An 18,951-nucleotide genomic window follows, 5' to 3' on the forward strand; every position below is an offset into this window, starting at 1 on the left:
TTCCGTTTTTCATAACTATTTTCCGGGTTTTGGGTCCTAGGTACTCTCAAAACACCCTCTTTTTCACGTCCGCACTTTTCAATTGAAAAGTTTGCAATTTTTTGGATTATACGTAATTTGGAAGTTATCTCTTTTTCTGGTAAAGAAAGGCATAAAGGGAATATTACTGGCCCAGCATCAAGCTGTAGTTTTGTGCAGCCACTTTGAATTTGCACTGAATTTGGCAGTGTTTCTTACGTCTTAGTAACAAAAATTACAAAGATGGAGGATGTCAATGAAAAAAGTTGAAAAACTGTCAGACTTGAAATCTTCATCTTTAAATTAGTTTATAATGAAAAAATCATGTTGTTTGGACCGTTCGGTCGCGAGTAACTTTGTTTTGAATATTTGTTTTTTTCATTAGATTTGACCGGAATCTGCTGCTGCAGAAAAAAATATTCACTAGAGTCAGCCCGGGCTGAGTGAGCCCGGGTTGAGTCAGCCCGGGCTGAGAGGGTATTATAATACTTTATCTTATTCACATACAATGATTTTGCATCGATGGAATTTGCGATATAAAATGAAAATATTCAGCAGGAGGATCAGCCATTTTTCCGCGCGCTTTTCAATATTCACTCGTCCCACTTTGTTTCTGCCCAATCACCACTAAATTTGCATATTCTAAGGGTACGTATGTTAAATAAAAGTTATTCAGCATGAAATTAACTTTCAAAAGATGTACATACTATGTGGTTTTAGCAACATTAAAATTTTGAACCACTACTGATCAGTGCGCCATTGTGGTATTTGCACATATAAGGAATTCCCAATGTCCAATTGATGGGGCTTTTTTTCTGGTCATTTCCGACTTAGTATAGAGAGCATCTGTGCCAAATTACAGCTTTATATTATTTTTATCCGGGTTAGACCGTTTTTATATCTAATTCCACTACACTATACAATCTCCGCTTCTGACCTCGCAATCTAAAGACCTTACGGCCCTCTTTTGTTTCACCGTTCCATCGCCAAATTGCCACAACAAGTGATCCTCGCTCCATTTCCATTAAAAAATTTTCACCTATCAATTTTCCGGACGGGATCATCTGCTACCCGTTGAAAGGTAGAATAATAAACCATTTTCGTATATCGAGTGATGTGCAGGAACGTCCAATCGTGAAACAGGGGTGAGACCATCTCTATGGGTAAGAAGACCCTGATGTGAAGACTGGCATTTGGTTTGCTTCAACGTCCTTCAAAAAATATTATTTTTTTAAAAGAAGCAGATAGCTGAAGAACTCTTGTTTTAGGTGAAGGACTACATAGTGGAAGCTCTGGTGAGGGAATGTTTTATTGTGGTTGTAGTGAAGTGTTAAACCATTTTGCTCAGTATGAGGTGATTTGCATTCTTAGAGTTGTTTTGGTACAATTGGTGTCATGCTTCTCAGGGTTCTTTCCTTAACATACCGGAAAAATTAGATCATTTCCTATACAATTATATTTGATTTAAATTCAGTAAAAGGCAATAACGCACGTACAATTGAGTTTTCACATATATGAATGAACCATTCTACAACGAAGACATAAAAATACCATTGCTCATAAATCGTTTTTTCCTGTCCCTATGCCTTGAGGCACCGTCCGTATGGATCCCCGTACCTCGAAAGGGCCAGAAAGGGCCTGTTCGTTGGGATTGTGTGCATTTTTGAAAACAGTGGTCCATTTTTGATGTATGATATTTTCCAACAAAAACAAAACCAAGAACGAATGACAGAGAAGAGAAACATAAACCTCGTTATAAGCTTTTAGAATTTGAAATACCTCCTATGCCCCTGAATGATAATGACATTAAAAACATGATATACGAAGAATGGCTATATAATTATATTATGGCCACAGGTGCCGTCCTAAAAAGTTGGGAAGGGGGGCCATGCTGGCAGCAAGTTCAAGAGGCCACACCCATGACCACACTCTTACCACACCCAATTTACTTGCATTTTTGTTAAAGACTTTCCGTTCTGTGTAGGAATCATTTAAACTAAACGATGACACAAAAAGACTGATAATAAAATGATCTTATCTTATCTGTTATCAAGAAGTGGGTCCAGTTAAAGAACAGAAGAGTTCGATTCAGTGTTTCTAAAGGTTGAATAAACTACGTGACCACAAAAGCTTATTTTAGAACTTTCATAAAGCTTATAGTTTTACAGCTGAAGTTGCTTTGTAATAGCTGAAATTTAAATATTAACAATGCTGAAATATTCTGATTGCATTAACGCAGTGTAATGCTGCCAAAATGTACTCGGTAGATAAAAATTTGCACCCCCCCCCCCCCCCCCAAAAAAATTCCTGAAACCAGGCCTGCATGTGTCTCTCAACATAATAAAATACCAATCAATTTTCTGATCTTACTTATTGCTCTAATTTCAAATTTTCTAGAAATTGTATTTTAAATCAGTATATTGTATTTAATTTGTTTGCTCGCTGAAAAAGATTTGAGTTTGAGTAATCCGTTGAATTCGAATAAGACCTCCTTGACCTCGATGACACAACTTTACCCGCCTTACAAGAGAAAACAATGTGTTGCTTGGTTGTAGATATGGCGAGATTTGAGTGCATGCACGTCACTCACTCATGATTTGGAAAGCGCTTGTATTCTTTGATACACTTTAGTGCTTGACACTTGAAATTCATCGGACTATCGATGTTACTGTTAGCAGATTCTGATAATTCAGTTGAACGCGCTTATGGTCTACTTGTTCGGAAAATTTAAATGGCTGTTTCATTCAAGTTGATATTAATTTGTGCCGAATGTCTATGTAAATAACTATCTGGAGGCTGGTGAAACACATTTTATTTAGGTAAATATTTCATTTAGTGCACTTTTGATAGTTAAAGTATTTAAAGACATATATTTTTTGTCAAATTCAACGCATTTATCATGCATTTCATGTTTCGCCAAGGATAGGAAAGGTTTGTACTCCTCGACCAACATTATTTCGGCTACCACAACATTTGGTTTGTTTGAGTCGCTAGAAGTAAAAATTTTTCAGTTGGTAACGTGAGGTTTTGAACCAGAATTCTGTAAACACTACATATTCTTAAACAAACATTCAAAGACAAGGATTTTCGTTAACAGAAAATGCCAACACGATAATATAATTGGCATATTAAGACTTAGATCAAAGAGTGTATGCCCGGTTTATTTTGATTCTGTTATGAAGAGACCCTATTAAGTGTTGGAGAATAAAATCTTTACACCAATGTTTCAATTTAATTGTGGGAACAAAGGATGTTGCCACCTTTTTGTTTCCCATTATGAATGTTTGCTTTCTGAACAAACTTCTCTTAAATTTCCCATGCCATTCATAAAGAGAGTTATCTCTCCTAAGACCATATCTTTTCTTGCAGAAATGAAAAGATCTGGACCAGCTATGCCACCTCAGCCAAGGTCAAGAGTTCCTAAGCTGCCAGCAGAAACACAAACTGTGATAATTGGCGCATTTTATGGCATAGTGTATTCCTTTGACCCAGAAAACAAATGGCAGACAAAGATTCAAGATTACATAAGAATTAATTTTGTTGACAAAAGAAATGATGTTGACTGCACTTATCAGATTCTGGCAGCAGACTCTCAAGAAAGGGTAACAAGTTGCCATTAATTTTCCTGATGGATAATTTCTTGTTTAGATCTATTGCTGCCTGAGGATTTGTTTAATGTGGCAACAAACTGCCTGAGGATTTATTTAATGTAGCAAAAAGTTTTTTCAAGCAACAAGTCTCTATTTTGGATTAGATCTTAGTTGCATGGTGATCAAATCTCAACTCAGTCTTGTATGTAACATTTTACTCCCTTGTTTGATCAGAGTTTGATCACTAGGTAATCACTAGATTAAAGATTCAATAGGTTTTCTTCTGAATTTAAGTTTCAGCTCAATCTATTTTGGTGAAAAGTGGAATTGAGTTCCATGTCATATTTTTTTGCAGTTTCTTGAAAAATTTCTGCATTGAAAAATATATGCCTAATTTCTTGGCAATAATTTACACTATTTTTATAAGAACCAGAAATTTTTTTTGGGGCTGGATTATTCTTATTTTTCTCTTAAACAATTAGTGTAAGCAGTGCAATTGCTAGCTATTGTGCTCTAAGGAGCCATTCAGGCCTCATTTGCCAACAAAATGAGTAGAACATCCTTTGTCTGCCTACTAATGTGAAAATTCACCAAAAAAGAACCAATAGATGGCAAAAATCTCCTTTTTGAGATGAAATATTGTTCTTCAAACTTAAAGGCATTGAGTCATGATAAAATGGATTGGGTATACCCTAAGTGCCAAAATCAGCTGAGTCATGGTTTTTTATGACTGCGGTGCTATTGGTTGACCTGGAACTGGTCACATGAACTCACCTGGTACTGATTGACAAAACAATTTCCATCAATGGCAAGTTGTCAACAACGGATGCAAATATCACATGAAACAGCAGCGATCACGCTGGAACCAAATGACCCCCTATAGAGAAGGTCTATTTACCATTACCGGATGCCTTTAAATTTTACAGTAGCTCAGCCTGAGCTTGTTCTTAATTTGTTCTTATTTTTTAGGCTTATGTTTCTATACAGCTCTTATAAAAAAAGAGCGTATGCTTTATTTGTTTAAGAGAAGCACAAATTGGAGAATGTGTACCCATATTATTTTTCTTCAATGTCAGCATATCTCTTTCCCATTTGGTGGCTAGAAGTTTTAGAATTGCTGCTGTGAAATATTAACTAATATATATCAAATAAATTGAGTGTTTCTAAAGATCAAAGGCAGAAGAGTGGTCTTATATCAATCTGATGCTATCAGTGATTGGTTTAGAATTATAGATAAATATTAGACAAACAGGGTGTATTAGTGATGTATTTCATCAAGGCATTGTGGTTTGCATAGTTTCTTATTATAGCATTTTTTCATTGTTCATAGGAATTGCTGAATTACACCATCACATCCTCAACAAAGTCAAATGTGAAAGGCAACTTTGTAAAGTGGGATGATGAAAAATTAGTGCATGGGGCAAGATTTGCTAAACCAAATATTGCACAAGAGGTTTGTTTCTTGTGTTATTGTTTAGAAATTTATTGCCATCATATTTCTAGACCATAATTTACAAACTTAAATCCATGTAAAATTCACCTTGCTCTTGGTTTTAGCATGTTTAGCCCCCTCAGTCTGTAATGCTACAGGGTCCTTCATATGATTGCCTATCCCCTGACTATTGTAATGCAAAATACCAAGGAAAAATGAGATCAAAAGTAGAGAGAGGTAAATATGAAACTTATATGAAAGAAATCTGTTTTTGTACAGACTTTGTTCCCTAAACTTGTTTAAATCCAGCTGCATGTCTGTGTTTGTGTATTTTTGCTTGCATTTTATGTATGAACAAATTCAACATTTTATTATATTTTAAATATTATATGATCAATTATTTTTTAGTTTTGTGATCAGCTCTCTGCACTTGTGAAAGAATTAGTGCATGCTGAAAATGCCAAGAAATTGAAGGTAGGAAATGAGTTTTTAGTCAAGCTATTTCACTGTCATGAATTATATGTAGAAGGTAACATTAGATTTCATGTATGGCCCCTATGAAATGAAGTTTGCACTATCTAAGAATAATCTGCAATATTAGAAGTCAGAGGCTCTCCAAGTTGTTTTTGCATAAAAATTTTCCTGGAGCTCAATAAATCTTGATCTTTTTGAGTAGACTAAAATGATGTAAAACATTTAGCCCAAGGTGAATCCAATTGTATTATTGACAATTTAATTTTGCAATTGAGAAAAAGGAAACTCATGTTTGAGGTTTACAAGGAACAACCATGTTGAAAACTTTTACTCATTTCAGTTTAGAGTGAACTAGAATTTTAGGACTCAAAGGCACTTTGGCTCATAACCAGGATCCAACGTAGCATCATCGTTGTCAGATTGTTCTTTCATTCATAATCTTAAAGTATTTTTCAGGTCATATGGTCAAAAATAAGAAATTCTAAAACTAAATTGCCTTGCTCAAAGATTTCGTTTTAACAAAGCTCACAATTGAGAGTTGTACTTTTGTAAATCTGTTTGTTTTCATTGCACAAGCTTTTGTGAGTTTTGCGAATTCAAATTTTGATAAATCATTATTTATGCTTCTATTACTAATGCTAAAAATTGAACAATATCAAAGTTGAATTAAGCAAATTTTCTATATACATGCCACTCAAATTTATACCCAATTTTGTTTATAAACCATATTATTTAAGTAAAGTTCGGCAAGAAAAATTAACCAACAGCAGACAAAATTATTAGACTGTTACTGTTACTCATTCTATGAATTGTGACATGATTCTGAACATTATACCAAAGCAAACCTATTTTGTAAAGAATTTTCCAGACTGCTTAGTATTGTCAGAACAACTGAATCAACAGTCTGCAGCTGGTTATATAAAGTTCTTCTCTTATCACAAACAATTGTATCAAGTAGAGATTTGAAGTCAATATCAGATGTCAATATCAGATAGTGCTATCTTTCTTACTAGGAAACGAGAAAAATGCAAAAAATGATTCACAAACCCTAGAGATACTGTTTTTAAATTAAACCAGTTTTTTGTTGTAATTGTTATATATTTATTGTTTATAAAGATAGTGGAATCGAATCTTTCGTATAGAACATAGCCACATTTAAGGACATCTAACATTACATATCATATGGAAACTTCTATTTGCTTTATCTCTTTTTTTCGTTTATGACGTCAATTTCTCTTGCTTCAAAACATTTGTCTTGGGTTTTCTTTCATATTAGGAATCAAGTGTGACAATTGACATAATACTCGCGAATGGTGATTCACGCCAGTTCACAGTTGATAAAAATCTCACAGTAGATGGCTTATTAAATAACGTGTGTGGGGACGAAAATCTAAACCAGAGTTTCTATGCTATCAATTACAACACCATAGCTAATAATCCGGTTCCGATTTCATGCAAAATGGCAGACTTGGAATGCAGTCACTTAAAACTTGTTGACAAACGAGGTAAGCAGTGGCAAATGCGGATTATCTTTATTTTGATTGAGTATGCCGGTTTAATTTGTTTACTTATTGACTTTAACCTGCTGCTTGCTTTCCTTCTGTAGCTCAATAGAATTTCAACTACCCCTCCCCTTCTTCTAGGACGTTCGATTTAGCCTGCGCGCAGACTCTGCTGGTTTCCCCATGAGTTTAGTTGAATGGAAGATTTCGGGTTTTTCTACTCGTAATTCACTGTTATTTTTCACTGTTATTCTTCTTAGCACACTGATTTTTTTTATCTCCATCGTGGCATAAACCTTCGTTTCTACCACGCACGAATCCATCTCCCTTTGTCGAATTTTTCTTCTCCTTTTTCCTTGATCAACTGTTTCATCTCCTTTGTTTCCCACCTTAAAATCACTTGTTTCTTCCACTCACTTACATGTGCAGAAAGTAACAGTTGTATTTAGTGATACAGGTGATTCACGTGTTTTTGGCGAATGTTAATTTTTAGTTACGAGCTGTTTCATGCCCATCCAGCGGCTTTTTCAATGGGATTGAAAAAATGAAGATTGTTTATGCAAGGCTACCCAATTTTATGATGTATCTCTCAGGAAGCACTGTGGTTGCGGCGAAATTTCAGCACACACGATAGTTGGTTTATTAGTGTTTTTTGTTGTGTTTCGACGTTGTGAGGTGGTCCTTTTTTCTGCATTTTTTTGTCACTCGTATTAGTCGTGAGTCCCTCTCGCAGTCTTGATGTCATGGCTGCTTCACTATTAACAAATGAGAAAATTTTGAATTTTTGACCTTGTTATTCTTCAAGCTTCCTTTCTTTAATCAAAGCAGCAGCTTTCTTGTAGTTTTTTCAACACAACGTTAAATAATGTCAAAACTCGTTGAATTTAGTAAAAAATGCGACTTTGTAAACGCCGTTCAAGATCACTTTGTTATGTTTTTGTTGTTGTTGTTTTCATAGAACTAAAGAAGAGTCTTAGCCTTGACACGAAGCAAATTATCACGGAGAGAAAAAATGGTAGGAAGCCTGGTGCGGTTTCCCAACGGCAAGGGAAGAGTGAAAGGTCAAGCTCTCCATCGAAGGTAGAACCTATGCTTATCAACGTCATATGCAGGGCCGTCTCTAGCTTTTGTGCTGAGGGGGGATGAACAGGGTCCAGTTGTCATCAAACTGGGCGAGTCATCCTTCATTTGCCTACCAGTATAAACTTTACGACAAAGTAACCTTAAATTGCAAAAAGATTGTCCTTTTTTAAATTAATTTTTCCGATTGGGTGACACACCCCATTGCGATTGTCAGTGGTGGAAGAAAATTTGTCTTGCTGGGACGGCAGCTAAGATAACCAGTATTCTCTGTACTGCAAACTATCGTAAATGAGTTGCTCATGTTGAGCATTTGACTTATGTAGACAATAATCCTCTTCTTCAACTTTGATATGATTGCTCTTCAGTGACCGGCTGCTACTATACAATACGCTGATCTGCTTTACAAAGCAACTAAATTGTCGATTTTGATTGTGTTTCCCACTGATTCAATACATTTGTACCCCAGTCACGCAGCCAGATTTTTCTTGTTCACATATGTATGTTAAGCCTGATACCTTACATCTCATAGTGATTCAAGATGTTTCTTTATTATTTATATTACTTTGTTATTATATAATCTTAGTATCCTTCTGAATGAATTCTGCGTTTTGATTGAGAGGTTTATACTTCATTTATACAATGCCTCTATGCACGCCATCGATGGTTCAAATTGCAAGTATGAATTTGTTAAGATGCAAGCACGTATGATTTAAGAAAAATCCTCAACCTAATCTTTACTTTTTTGAAACATCACCTGCTCGGGGTTTTGAAATTTACTTTTTGTTGTAGGCCGACCAGGATTTTGTCTTACATGTAAGTACTTTATTATTCATTTCAATTTCTTTCATTTGGGCTTTAAAGATGTGTTTGGTAGAAGAACAATTTTCAAGCAAAATTGATTCCTCTTCGACTTTCGTTTCTTTCCCGGGTGCATTCCATGTACTAAGGCTTGAAGATCTTCGAAGTTTTTTTCGGCGTTCGGCCTGCAACCCAATAAAAAATTTTTTGGCGTACGTAAAACTTGATTTAAAACAAGAAGCCACGTACATAGTCAATATGAGAAAGGATAAAATGAAGAAGACTCGTACACCACAGTTTCCTTTATTAATCAGTTTTCTTTGTCTAGCGTACAATTTTTACAGTTTAATTAAATATTTTCGGCGTACCTAAACAAATGCCCTGATGAACCTTGCACCCTAGGTTTGTTTACTTTACTTTGCCCTTCAGTTCAGTTATTAATTTATTTCGCCTCAGGTTTCTGATCAGCTGGTGATTAATTTTCTCGACCTTGCGAACATCCATACGGTGAGTTTCAGTTTTTATTATTTTCACATATCTTTGGATCTGTTAGCTATTAAAGTCGGCTGCTTTATGCGACCAAACAGTTTTGGTTTTTGTTTTGCATTGACGAAAGTTAACAGAATTCTATTACAGTGTTTTTTAGGGTTTCTGATCTTATTTTCCACTGAATCATTGAAAGACCATTTACCGGCAGGAAAATAAAGATGTTTCTTGTACTGAAAACGTGAAAAACCTTATTGGGCTGCGTAATCTCTGATACTCTTTTAGCATCACAGTGTTTTATTGATTCTCCGAATCTTTTTTCGGAAAAGCAAGAATCTGTGAAACCTCAAGCATTTTCTTTCTATCTGCTGTGAACCGTTAACTCGCGAAAACACGACTTTTCCTTCCCGACAATGATAAATTATTGATGAAACCACTGAAAGAGTAGAGTTATCAGTTGTATAGAATAATAGAAGTCGCTAGATGTTTAGAAAATAATGCTTTACAGCATTGTAGACAAGTGAAAGAGGGCTTTCCTTTTCGAAGTTCTCTGTGCAATTCTCTGAAATAAAGCCAAGGCAATGTGTTCATGACGAGTAAGTGTCATTGTTTTTAGTTGTTCGTGTTTACATCACGTCATCCCTCAACAAAGGCCAAATTATTAAGAAATTAGAATATCGCACTTGTGTAAAGTTTCACAGCGTTTGTTTTATTCGGAACATAAGCTTCCCTGTAGAAATCTTTCAGGAAGCCGGAAATATGTATCACTTTTATTCTTTCGCACAGTTTCCTCATTCCGACTTTAGTTAGTCTTTGGATTCGTCTGTCGAACGGTCAGGTTATCACATAGGACTACGATCTCATTCGATCATAAAAATCTTAATTTGAAATATGTTATTATTCTGTTTCGAAGTATGAACTGAAGAGGCCTCGTGTGCATGCAATTGTTCAGGAGTTCATCGCAGAAAAGGGTGGCACTGTGTACCTTAAAAAAATCCGAGGTAATATTATTAAATCGTTTTAGTTTAATATCTTCTGATAATTTGATGCAGAAAACCGAATAGATTGCCATCCTTGATTTGGTGCATTTGTTTGTGTTTGATAAGAAGCTAGTGCTTAAGAGAACTGAAGTCCAGATATTAGGTTTAAAAATTCCAAATCTTTGATAGAAAAATCTTATGAATAATTACTGCGCAATGGCTTTTAGTTCAGGTAGCATTCAGCTTGGACCTGCCAAGACTTTGTTGCTCCTGCCGTTTTGTTTGCGATGCATTTAAACGTATTTGGAATGAGCTGTCAATTTATAGCATGCTCAACGAATACGGGTTGAAGTTTGTATTTATCATGTTAGATGAATAGAGTACTAAACATCTATACCGAAATTTTCCTTAAACTTCTAATCAGCTGTTGTTTTTGTCACGGCATAGTTAAGAAAATGTGTGGTCTTTTTAACAACAAAATATCTGGTATATCTTGAAAAGTTTCTTGGATGCATCCAAAAATAGTGTGTTGTGATAGGTATTTTTTAATCTCACTCGAAATTTTCAGTGACCTGTAGAAAACTGCGACATTTGTACGAAATAATCTCAAAAATTTTCTGCAAATGGGGATTTGATTCTACTATGTTCCTGGGTAAGAAACCTGATTTCATCTTTTCTATAGACACCAAACTTTCACGATCGGTGCTGGACGAAGTGGGGGAAATTGCGCAGAAGGTTACAGCTCTTTGTGAAAGCCCCACCAAGACAAACCACGATTTTGCTAGAGTTGCATCAGTCCAGGAAGCTTCAACATCCGCAGACAAAGGCTTTGATCTTAGAAGAGCCTATTCCTTAGGCACTGTTTCACCGATACACGAAATGAACAAAGGTAAAGCAAATAACGCAATCGCCTTTAAGAAGAAACGAAAGGCCCCTTTGCCACCAGGATCACATGGACAACTGGTTCATGCCTCCTCGATGACATCAGTTAACTCCAAAGATGAAGAGGATGGTTTTGGAATGGCAGTTACAGAAAAAAAGTCTGTGAAAGAGAAGAGAAGAGCACCTCTGCCACCAGGGGTTAATCCTAGTGCTGAAGCTATCAGTTCACCCACCCCAAGTGCTTTGAGTACTGGCAGCTCCGTTGAATCTACCATTGACTCCACACCACCGTCAGCACCGTACACCGGGACAAATGCACTGAAATCACAAGAGACTGTTACCCAGTTTAGACGTGCCAGCTCGTCATCGGTGTCTTCGAGTCCACTAGAATCAGGTACTAAGTCCCCACCTTCCCTACTTCTGCCCCCACCGCCTATTGAATCTCCGCCTGATGAGGTCTTCTCACCAGTTGGACCACTCTCTGCCACAACTCCAATCCAAGATAAAGGAGCTAATTTCATGAGTGAGTACATGAGTCATTTGTAATTTCAAGCCAGAGCTGTTGAAGCATAGAACAAACTAACTTATGAATTTACAATTCAGATCTTTTTTTAATAAACTGCTTTTCGGATTTGAATTGTTTCCCAAATCAAGAATTTACCTATCTTAAATTTAAGTGTTTCTGCAAATGCTCCTTCTAGCTTTTACTCTCAACTAGTAAATTTACTATGATGATGTGCTGTATGGTAAAAAGTTATTTCTCTTTGAAGATAGATGGTTGTAGACTGCCAATTCAAAACTGTCTTTTTTTTTAATTATTTGCTTATCAGTATGCTTCATATTTAAAAAATTGTTAGCCTTGTGGCTGTTTTGTTGCTCCAAGTCTTTGTATTTGCTAACATTGGCTTTGCAAATTTTTAGATGAACTTGTCAAAAGTCTTGAAGTTAGAAAATCGTTGAAGCTTGATTCATCTGGTGAGCGAAATCCCCTTGAAAATCATGCTACCAGGGAGGATATTGGAAAGTCAAATAGTGAAGTCAGGGAAAGGGTCAGCAGCAATGATGTGTATAGGATGATGTCCACGGGAAAAGATAAACAGAAGGTTTGTACTTTTTAATGCAATTATTGCGCTTTGTTCGGCTAAATGCAACCATTTAAATATAGATTGCCTTCCTATTTGTCAGTCCCTGACGATGCAAGATTTTGTATTTTAGATAACAGTTTTCAGTATTTTTTTGCATTTCTGAAAGGTCGTCTTGCGGAAAGCTAAAGTCCAATATTTCAGATTAGCAGGAACTTTTATGCTTCACGTATATTTTCCTGAAACCGAAGGAATTATGGAGCAACTAGGTGAAAAACTCCCGGACTTCTTAAATGTGTCGTAGTTTACTTCTACATACATTTTTAGCAATCATATATTAAAATCTAGCTAGAAATTTTGAGGGAAAATCTGGCAGAGCATTCGTGCTAATTATGGTTGATTATCTTTTTGTTTGCTGAAGTTAAATCTGAGCTATTTTTACTAAGATAACATAATGCGTCTTTTGATTTATCGCTTGTTTAATTTTAGATATTGACAAAACCTGGCAAGGCTAAAATCAAGGATTCAAATATGGAAAGTAAAAACAGTAAGGCTGTAGGAGAAATCAAGACGGGGGTCGGATATTCTGTGGATTTACTTGAAAATCAAATGAAGACAATACTGCATAGTTTGGAACTGCTAAGTGACGTTCAAGATGAAGAACAGAGAGAAGTATTAGTCAAGCCTTTATTGCTGCAGCAGACGATCCTTCAGAAGATGATTGATAAAGAAAAGGAAAGTTTAGATACAAAGAACGTATTAGGTGTATATGGAGGAGCAGTGCAAAATTCAGTTGATAACAACAATGCCAATAAACAACGTTCTACAGGACAGCATGTTGCTCGATATAACAGTGAGACATTTACTGAAAAACCGGAGAAAGACTCTTATCAAAGTTTTGAAACAGATACTACTGAAGCAGAAACAGATTCAGTGGTGGAAGCAGTTAGGAACGAACATATGAATGTTGATTTTGAACATAGTGAATCACATGCGACCAATTCTTTAAAAATAAATGGAAATCAAATAGAAACCGAGAAAGCAAAATCTCTGAAAATAACCGATGAATTTGGGAATCAAGGTGACAAACTATTTAACAAAGCTATGAAGGGTACTGAGAAAGAGGAAATACAGAAGGAAAAGCAAAAGTACGAAGAACAAAAGATGCTTGTCGAAGCGGAGAAGAGAAAGAAAGAACTGGAAAGACAAAAAAAGGAGGAAGAGAGAAAGCAAATAGCTGAAGAAACAAAAAGAGTAAAATTGGAGCTAGAAAGAAAAGAGCAGGAAGATCAAAAACATAAGAAATTGTTGGAAGAAGCAGATAGGCAAAGAATTGAAAAAGAGAAGCATGAAGAGCTTTTAAGAAGGCAGGAAGAGTTAAGGAAGAGAGAAGAAACTGAAATGCTCAGGAAAATGAAAGAGGAGAAAGAAAGACTTCGAATTGAAATAGAAAATGGAAAAAAGAAAGAGGAAGAAGCAAGGAAGAAGTTTGAAGAAGAAAAAAAGAAAAGGCTTCAGGAAGAAAAAAGGAGACAACTTGCAGAAGAAGAAGAGAAGAGAATGGAGGAAGAGAAAAAAAGGAGAGTTGGAGAACAGCATAGTGAGCGGGTTGAAGTAGAGGGAAGAAAGATAGTCGAGGAAGGTGGAAAAAATAAAATAATGGAAGAACAAAAGAACAGCAATGATGAAGAGGAAAATTGGTGGATTGAGGAAGAGGAAAGACGAAGAGATGAAGAGCAAAAACAATATGAAATTGACAATTTGAAGAAGCAACAGGAGTTTCGCGAACTTGAAAGGTTACGCAAGGAATTGGAAATTCAAAAGGAAAAGGAGAATGAGCGACTTATCAGAGAGCGACAGGAAATTGAAGACTTGAAGCGACAACTTAAAGAACAACGTGAGCTTTTTGAAAAGGGAAAAACTGAAAAAGAAACTCTGAAAGACGAGAATGTGCAAAGGATTGAGAAAACACCACCAAAAACTGAGCACGAGAATGGAGATGACAAAGGACATTTTCTCGTGATTGAAAAGGAGATAAATTTTGAGGAGGGTCAAGCAGAATCACCAAAGGCCAAAGTATTTGAACCTCCATCTGTTGACGTAATTACAAACGAAAATACTTCTAAAATTGAAGAAAGTGTTAGTTTTAAAACAGAGGAGAAGCCCAAAAAAGTGTTGAAAATAGAGTCTAGTTTTAATGTTGATCTTGAAGATGAGCAGCAAGAAGAAACTGCCTCTGTGGCACAGCAAAGTTCCATCACCAATACAGCTGTTGTAAACTCTCAAGCAAAGCCAAAGGTTCTTCCCAAAAGACCATCTGCGAATCTGGTATCTTCGGCAATACGAACTTCAGATAGCGATTCAACAAAAAAACCATTGTTGGGCTTGTATGCCAAGATACAGCAAATTGCCAGTGAACGCTCAGGGACAGTACAAGCAGGCAGTAAGAATTTAAAAACATCTCAGCCATTGAAAGACGATAAAGTTGTTGAAAGTTCAGACAGTACTGAGAAAGGCATAAGTGAAAGTAGGCAAATTCTAAAGTCAGAGGTGAATCAGAACAATAAAAACGTGACTGACCAAATTTCTAATGAAGATCATGCTTCGCAAAAGGAAGTCGCTTTCGTCAAGGATGAAACGTTGCCTTCAATGAAATTCCAACAGGTCAACTCTTCAGATGCTCATCAAATGAAAGAGAATGAGCTCACAGGCAAAATATTCGAGATTGAGAAAGAGTCTTCAACCATCGGTGATACTGGTGCTTGTGTTGTTGTGAATAAAGAAAACGAGCAAGCCTTTCCTGTTTCGGTAATCAAACAACAAGGAATCAACGAGTTAGAAAACGTTTCAAAGCAGCAAGAATTAGATTCGTCTAAGAAGGTTAAAAAACAGTCCAATATATCTGCACCGTACACTTTCAAGCCTCAGGTATTTAGGCCAACATCTTCATTTAAGCCAAAACTAGCTGAAAAGAAAAGCAGCCCCAACATTGACAGTGATGTGTCAGTGAATCAACGAATTGAAAACGTTTCCGTAGAAAATAAAGAGGTTGAGGTAGCTGCTGGAGTCAATGAGCAATCAAAAGAGTTTAGTCGTTTGGAAGTGAAAACATCAAAAGAAGAGAGTGAACCTGACTTATCTGCAAAAGCTGTTGATGATCAGAGAAAAATTTCACAGAGTGAGACACACATCAATGAAAGCAAACAAGATGTAAAATCAATCGTCGGTATGTCCAAAAAGCAAGACATGAACAAAGGGAAACATGTTTATCTCCCCGGTGTTCTTGATGACACAACAAGGAACTCAGAAGATCTTGTTAAAAATGCTTTTGATGTGGATGATATTAATTTCTCATTTCAAAGTGGTCTTGGAAACTACAGGCCGAAATGTATATCCCCCGATGATCTGAGAAGCGCTTCGCCACCTAAATCGCAAACCGTTGGATCAAATAAATCAACTAGTGCTTCGATCCTTAAAAGTACTGTTTCAAGGAAGGCTCCTCCAAAAACTTTACCGAAGACAGGTCCGAAAACTTTACCCAAGCAAAAGTCAATCGGCAGCAACCCGGTGGATGATGTAAGAAGAGAAAGCATAAAGGAGAAAATCCAGAGCTTTAACCAACCAAACTCGAACAAAGGAACCGATAAAAAGATAGAGGTTTTGAATTTAGCGGCAATCCCAAACAGACGATTTGAAATATCATCAGGAAATATTTCGTCAAGTATTATGAACAAAGACATTAAGCATGAAGATAAAAAAGAACGATCAAATAGCAAAGGTGGAGATAAGGCAAGAATGTTACCCGTGTTACCCAATGACACATTAGAACCTGAAAAAGATACTTCACCAGGTAATAGTAATTTTAGCATCCAGTCTGAACAAGCTGGGTCGGTCGCATCAGAACCTGTGCAACCTCCTTCGCTGCTACGTAGAATATCACTAAATGCTGCTTTGATCGATGCAACAAAACCAGTTACGTTATCACGGGAGCCTGTATCGAAAGAAACGAGTCCCAATACTCAAGATGCATGTTACGAAAATAGCGAGCAAGCTGAACAGAAAGAAAATGCTGATCAGAACTCTAACATTGAGCCACTTAAGTTAGGAAATTATGCGTCAATTCGAGAGGCAAATAAAAACGAGAATTCAGATAGAGATACTGTCACTGTGAAAAAGGTTGGAGGCTTGAAAATTGGTTTTGGAAGAGACAAACCGAAGGTATATAATGTTTAAGAAATCGATAAAGTTGCGTTTATTTAGAGATATATTTAGATATATAGGCAGCTGTCTGTGACAAGCTTAGGTAGAACCAGACTCCAATAATGCAGAAACTGCTGTGCTTAGCTGTTTGATGAAAAGTTCTATTTGTGATAGCAAAACCCGTTACATTGGGTTTCTAGTATTTCTGTATTGGCGTTGGTGAAGGCAGAATCTTCACAATAAAGTTCACTTCATCTATTTTACTATTGCAGCCTTGTTGACTTAATATATATTTATTCAGGAGAATTAACTTTGCCGTAAGTCCTTCGTTAGATCAGCACCTTTTAATCAAAGAACTTTAACCAGTCCACTTTTCTTTTTTGATTCTAGAATTTTAGGCATTTCTTCGCGTTTCAGAAAAAATCTAGAAAGAACAGAAATTCGAATCTTCCCACCTCCGATAACGATTTAGAAAATGACAATTTACCATTTAATACGTTTTTTCTTGTTGAAATTTTTTTAGAACCCACATTTCAGTGTCCTTATTTATTAAAGAGTACGATCTCTGAAGGTCGTAATCTCATAAGGATTTGGTTTTGCACTTTTTGATCTAGGAACTCGTTTGATTGAGTTATGTTGCCTGAAATGTTGTTCTAGGGTTGATATTTTTCGAGAAAAAGCTAACAGGGTCTTCGAGGCTAGCTTACAATAACGAAAGCGTCTAACATCCTCATCGAGATTGGATCAAGTGACGCCCAAGCAGCTGGTGTCCAAGGTTTTAATGAACCATAAGGTTACTAACGAAGGAATTTGTTATACTAAATTAGCCTGTGAAATTAGCCCGATACGAACATACACCTATGAATTGATTTTGAAACTTATATCCAGATGTAACAAAAATGAAAATGAATTTGTAGACTACCTTTTGTGTTCTTACTCTATAGCTATGTAGCTTTGTTTTCTTGTTTAAATGTTGTCTTCTCTCAAATAATTTTTTAGCAAATTAAGAATTAAATTTTGCTTATATTGCGTTATACCCACATAATTTGTTCACTTTTCATATTCATGATTTTTGTACAATTCTTATCTCTAAATAATTTTTAATAAATCGAGCAGCGTCAATTTTCAAATGCATACACCCGCACATCAGCAACGATTTCATTAGGTGACAAGTATGATATGTGTCAAAGACATCTTACACTACAAGAAACATTTTTTTTGCTTTCTATTTTTTACATAGAAATGAGAAATTGAAAATTTACAGTTGGCATCTTTTGATCACCAAATAGATTGAGAATTTTGTAGCTGATCCAAGATTGTGTCTTTTGAAATATCTTTAAGACTTCAAGCCGTTTCTGCTGTTTAATAAATTCTCGTCAAAAGGATTTATTTCTAAATCTGAAGTTTCTTATTTCAAGGCTTAATAGTCCCATGGATAATTAAGTTAATATTCCCTTAAAACGATTTGTTTCTGCTTAAATGAAAGGTCTTGGAATTCTCAACCTTGCTGCAGCCTTTTGAAGTAGTTAAAGCTAAGATGTGCTCAATTATCGATTTTGCTGAATATTTAGTTTATCGTATTTAATTTGCCTGAATTATCAATACTGTATTTGTACCATGCAATAATTTCAATCTATGTAAATTTTTAGTAACTATTATTTGCGTTTAAAGGGCAAGTTTATTAAAGGAAGTTCCTTACCTGATGACAAATGTTTTCATTAATGTATATTTTAAAACTCCAGCGGCCACGTCCTTGTTTTCTGGCTTTCTACAGTCAAGTATATTGAATATCTGAAAGTTTTTTATATTTGTTGGTGAGATAATTCATTGAACCTTTTGATATTGTTTTTATATCTAAAACTTTGTGATCTAATCATGGATCTAATACCATAACTTGGTTTGGTTGGTTACCTTTAATTAATTTTGTATTAGTTGAAAAACTGTTTATTATCTAGTTATTACTTACGTTGAAATTTTCAGCCTCAAAGGATATCCTGCAATTAAATATACCTTGTGGACACGCACGTCTTAGATAGCATGTGAACGTTGTTAAGCTTTACTTTAATGCACTTGCCCATATTCTTGCTGCAGTATAAACTCAGGGTAATCTTCATCCGTTGATGTGATTTTTTTAGGTATAAGGCCAATATATTTAAAGAAAATTAAGAATATAGCAACAGTTTAAATTGTAGACACAGTAAGTTGATACTGATTTCCTTCATACAAACTTGAACACTACACTTTGTTTTTAAAATGTTTCAGTTTTCCTGTTTCATCTCCTGTCGCGAGTTGATTGATGCAATTTGTATCATATTCTTAGAACACCTTGCTATGAATTTTCTTTCAATATAAAGCGCTGTTCGCTGTAACTTTCTAATGGAATTCAACAAATTTTTCCCCAAGTTTTTCTGAGCTGTCCTCAGA

The 18,951-nt window shown here is 35.7% G+C and overlaps 1 protein-coding gene across 3 annotated transcripts; it reads left to right on the plus strand.

Moving 5' to 3' along the window:
• The first annotated feature begins 457 nt into the window (after positions 1 to 457).
• On the plus strand, positions 458 to 18,857 carry LOC135682637 (uncharacterized). 3 transcript variants are annotated; one of them, XM_065197606.2, is made up of 12 exons: positions 458 to 1,313; positions 3,388 to 3,620; positions 4,939 to 5,061; positions 5,449 to 5,514; positions 6,791 to 7,019; positions 7,975 to 8,096; positions 8,889 to 8,912; positions 9,354 to 9,404; positions 10,297 to 10,384; positions 11,046 to 11,768; positions 12,167 to 12,348; positions 12,817 to 18,857. In XM_065197606.2, the coding sequence occupies exons 2-12, from the start codon at positions 3,390 to 3,392 to the stop codon at positions 16,558 to 16,560; spliced, it is 5,583 nt and encodes a 1,860-aa protein (XP_065053678.2). In that variant the 5' UTR covers positions 458 to 1,313; positions 3,388 to 3,389; the 3' UTR covers positions 16,561 to 18,857. The 3 variants fall into 3 exon arrangements, with proteins under 3 accessions (XP_065053678.2, XP_065053679.2, XP_065053676.2); XM_065197607.2 differs by lacking the exon at positions 458 to 1,313 and adding an exon at positions 2,352 to 2,837 and having other exon boundaries at positions 11,046 to 11,639; XM_065197604.2 differs by lacking the exon at positions 458 to 1,313 and adding an exon at positions 2,354 to 2,837.
• The last annotated feature ends 94 nt before the right edge of the window (positions 18,858 to 18,951 follow it).

This window comes from Rhopilema esculentum, chromosome 16 (assembly GCF_057945365.1).
Source record: "Rhopilema esculentum isolate cy_ngs chromosome 16, ASM5794536v1, whole genome shotgun sequence".
Taxonomy (NCBI): Eukaryota; Metazoa; Cnidaria; class Scyphozoa; order Rhizostomeae; family Rhizostomatidae; genus Rhopilema; species Rhopilema esculentum.

Excerpts from the sequence above, each read along its gene's own strand:
- LOC135682637 (XM_065197606.2), top strand. The coding sequence starts at position 3,390 with ATGAAAAGATCTGGACCAGCTATGCCACCTCAGCCAAGGTCAAGAGTT. Across the intron at positions 7,020-7,974 it reads AAAACTTGTTGACAAACGAG|AACTAAAGAAGAGTCTTAGC; the intron begins GTAAGCAGTGGC and ends TTGTTTTCATAG. Across the intron at positions 9,405-10,296 it reads ACCTTGCGAACATCCATACG|TATGAACTGAAGAGGCCTCG; the intron begins GTGAGTTTCAGT and ends TCTGTTTCGAAG.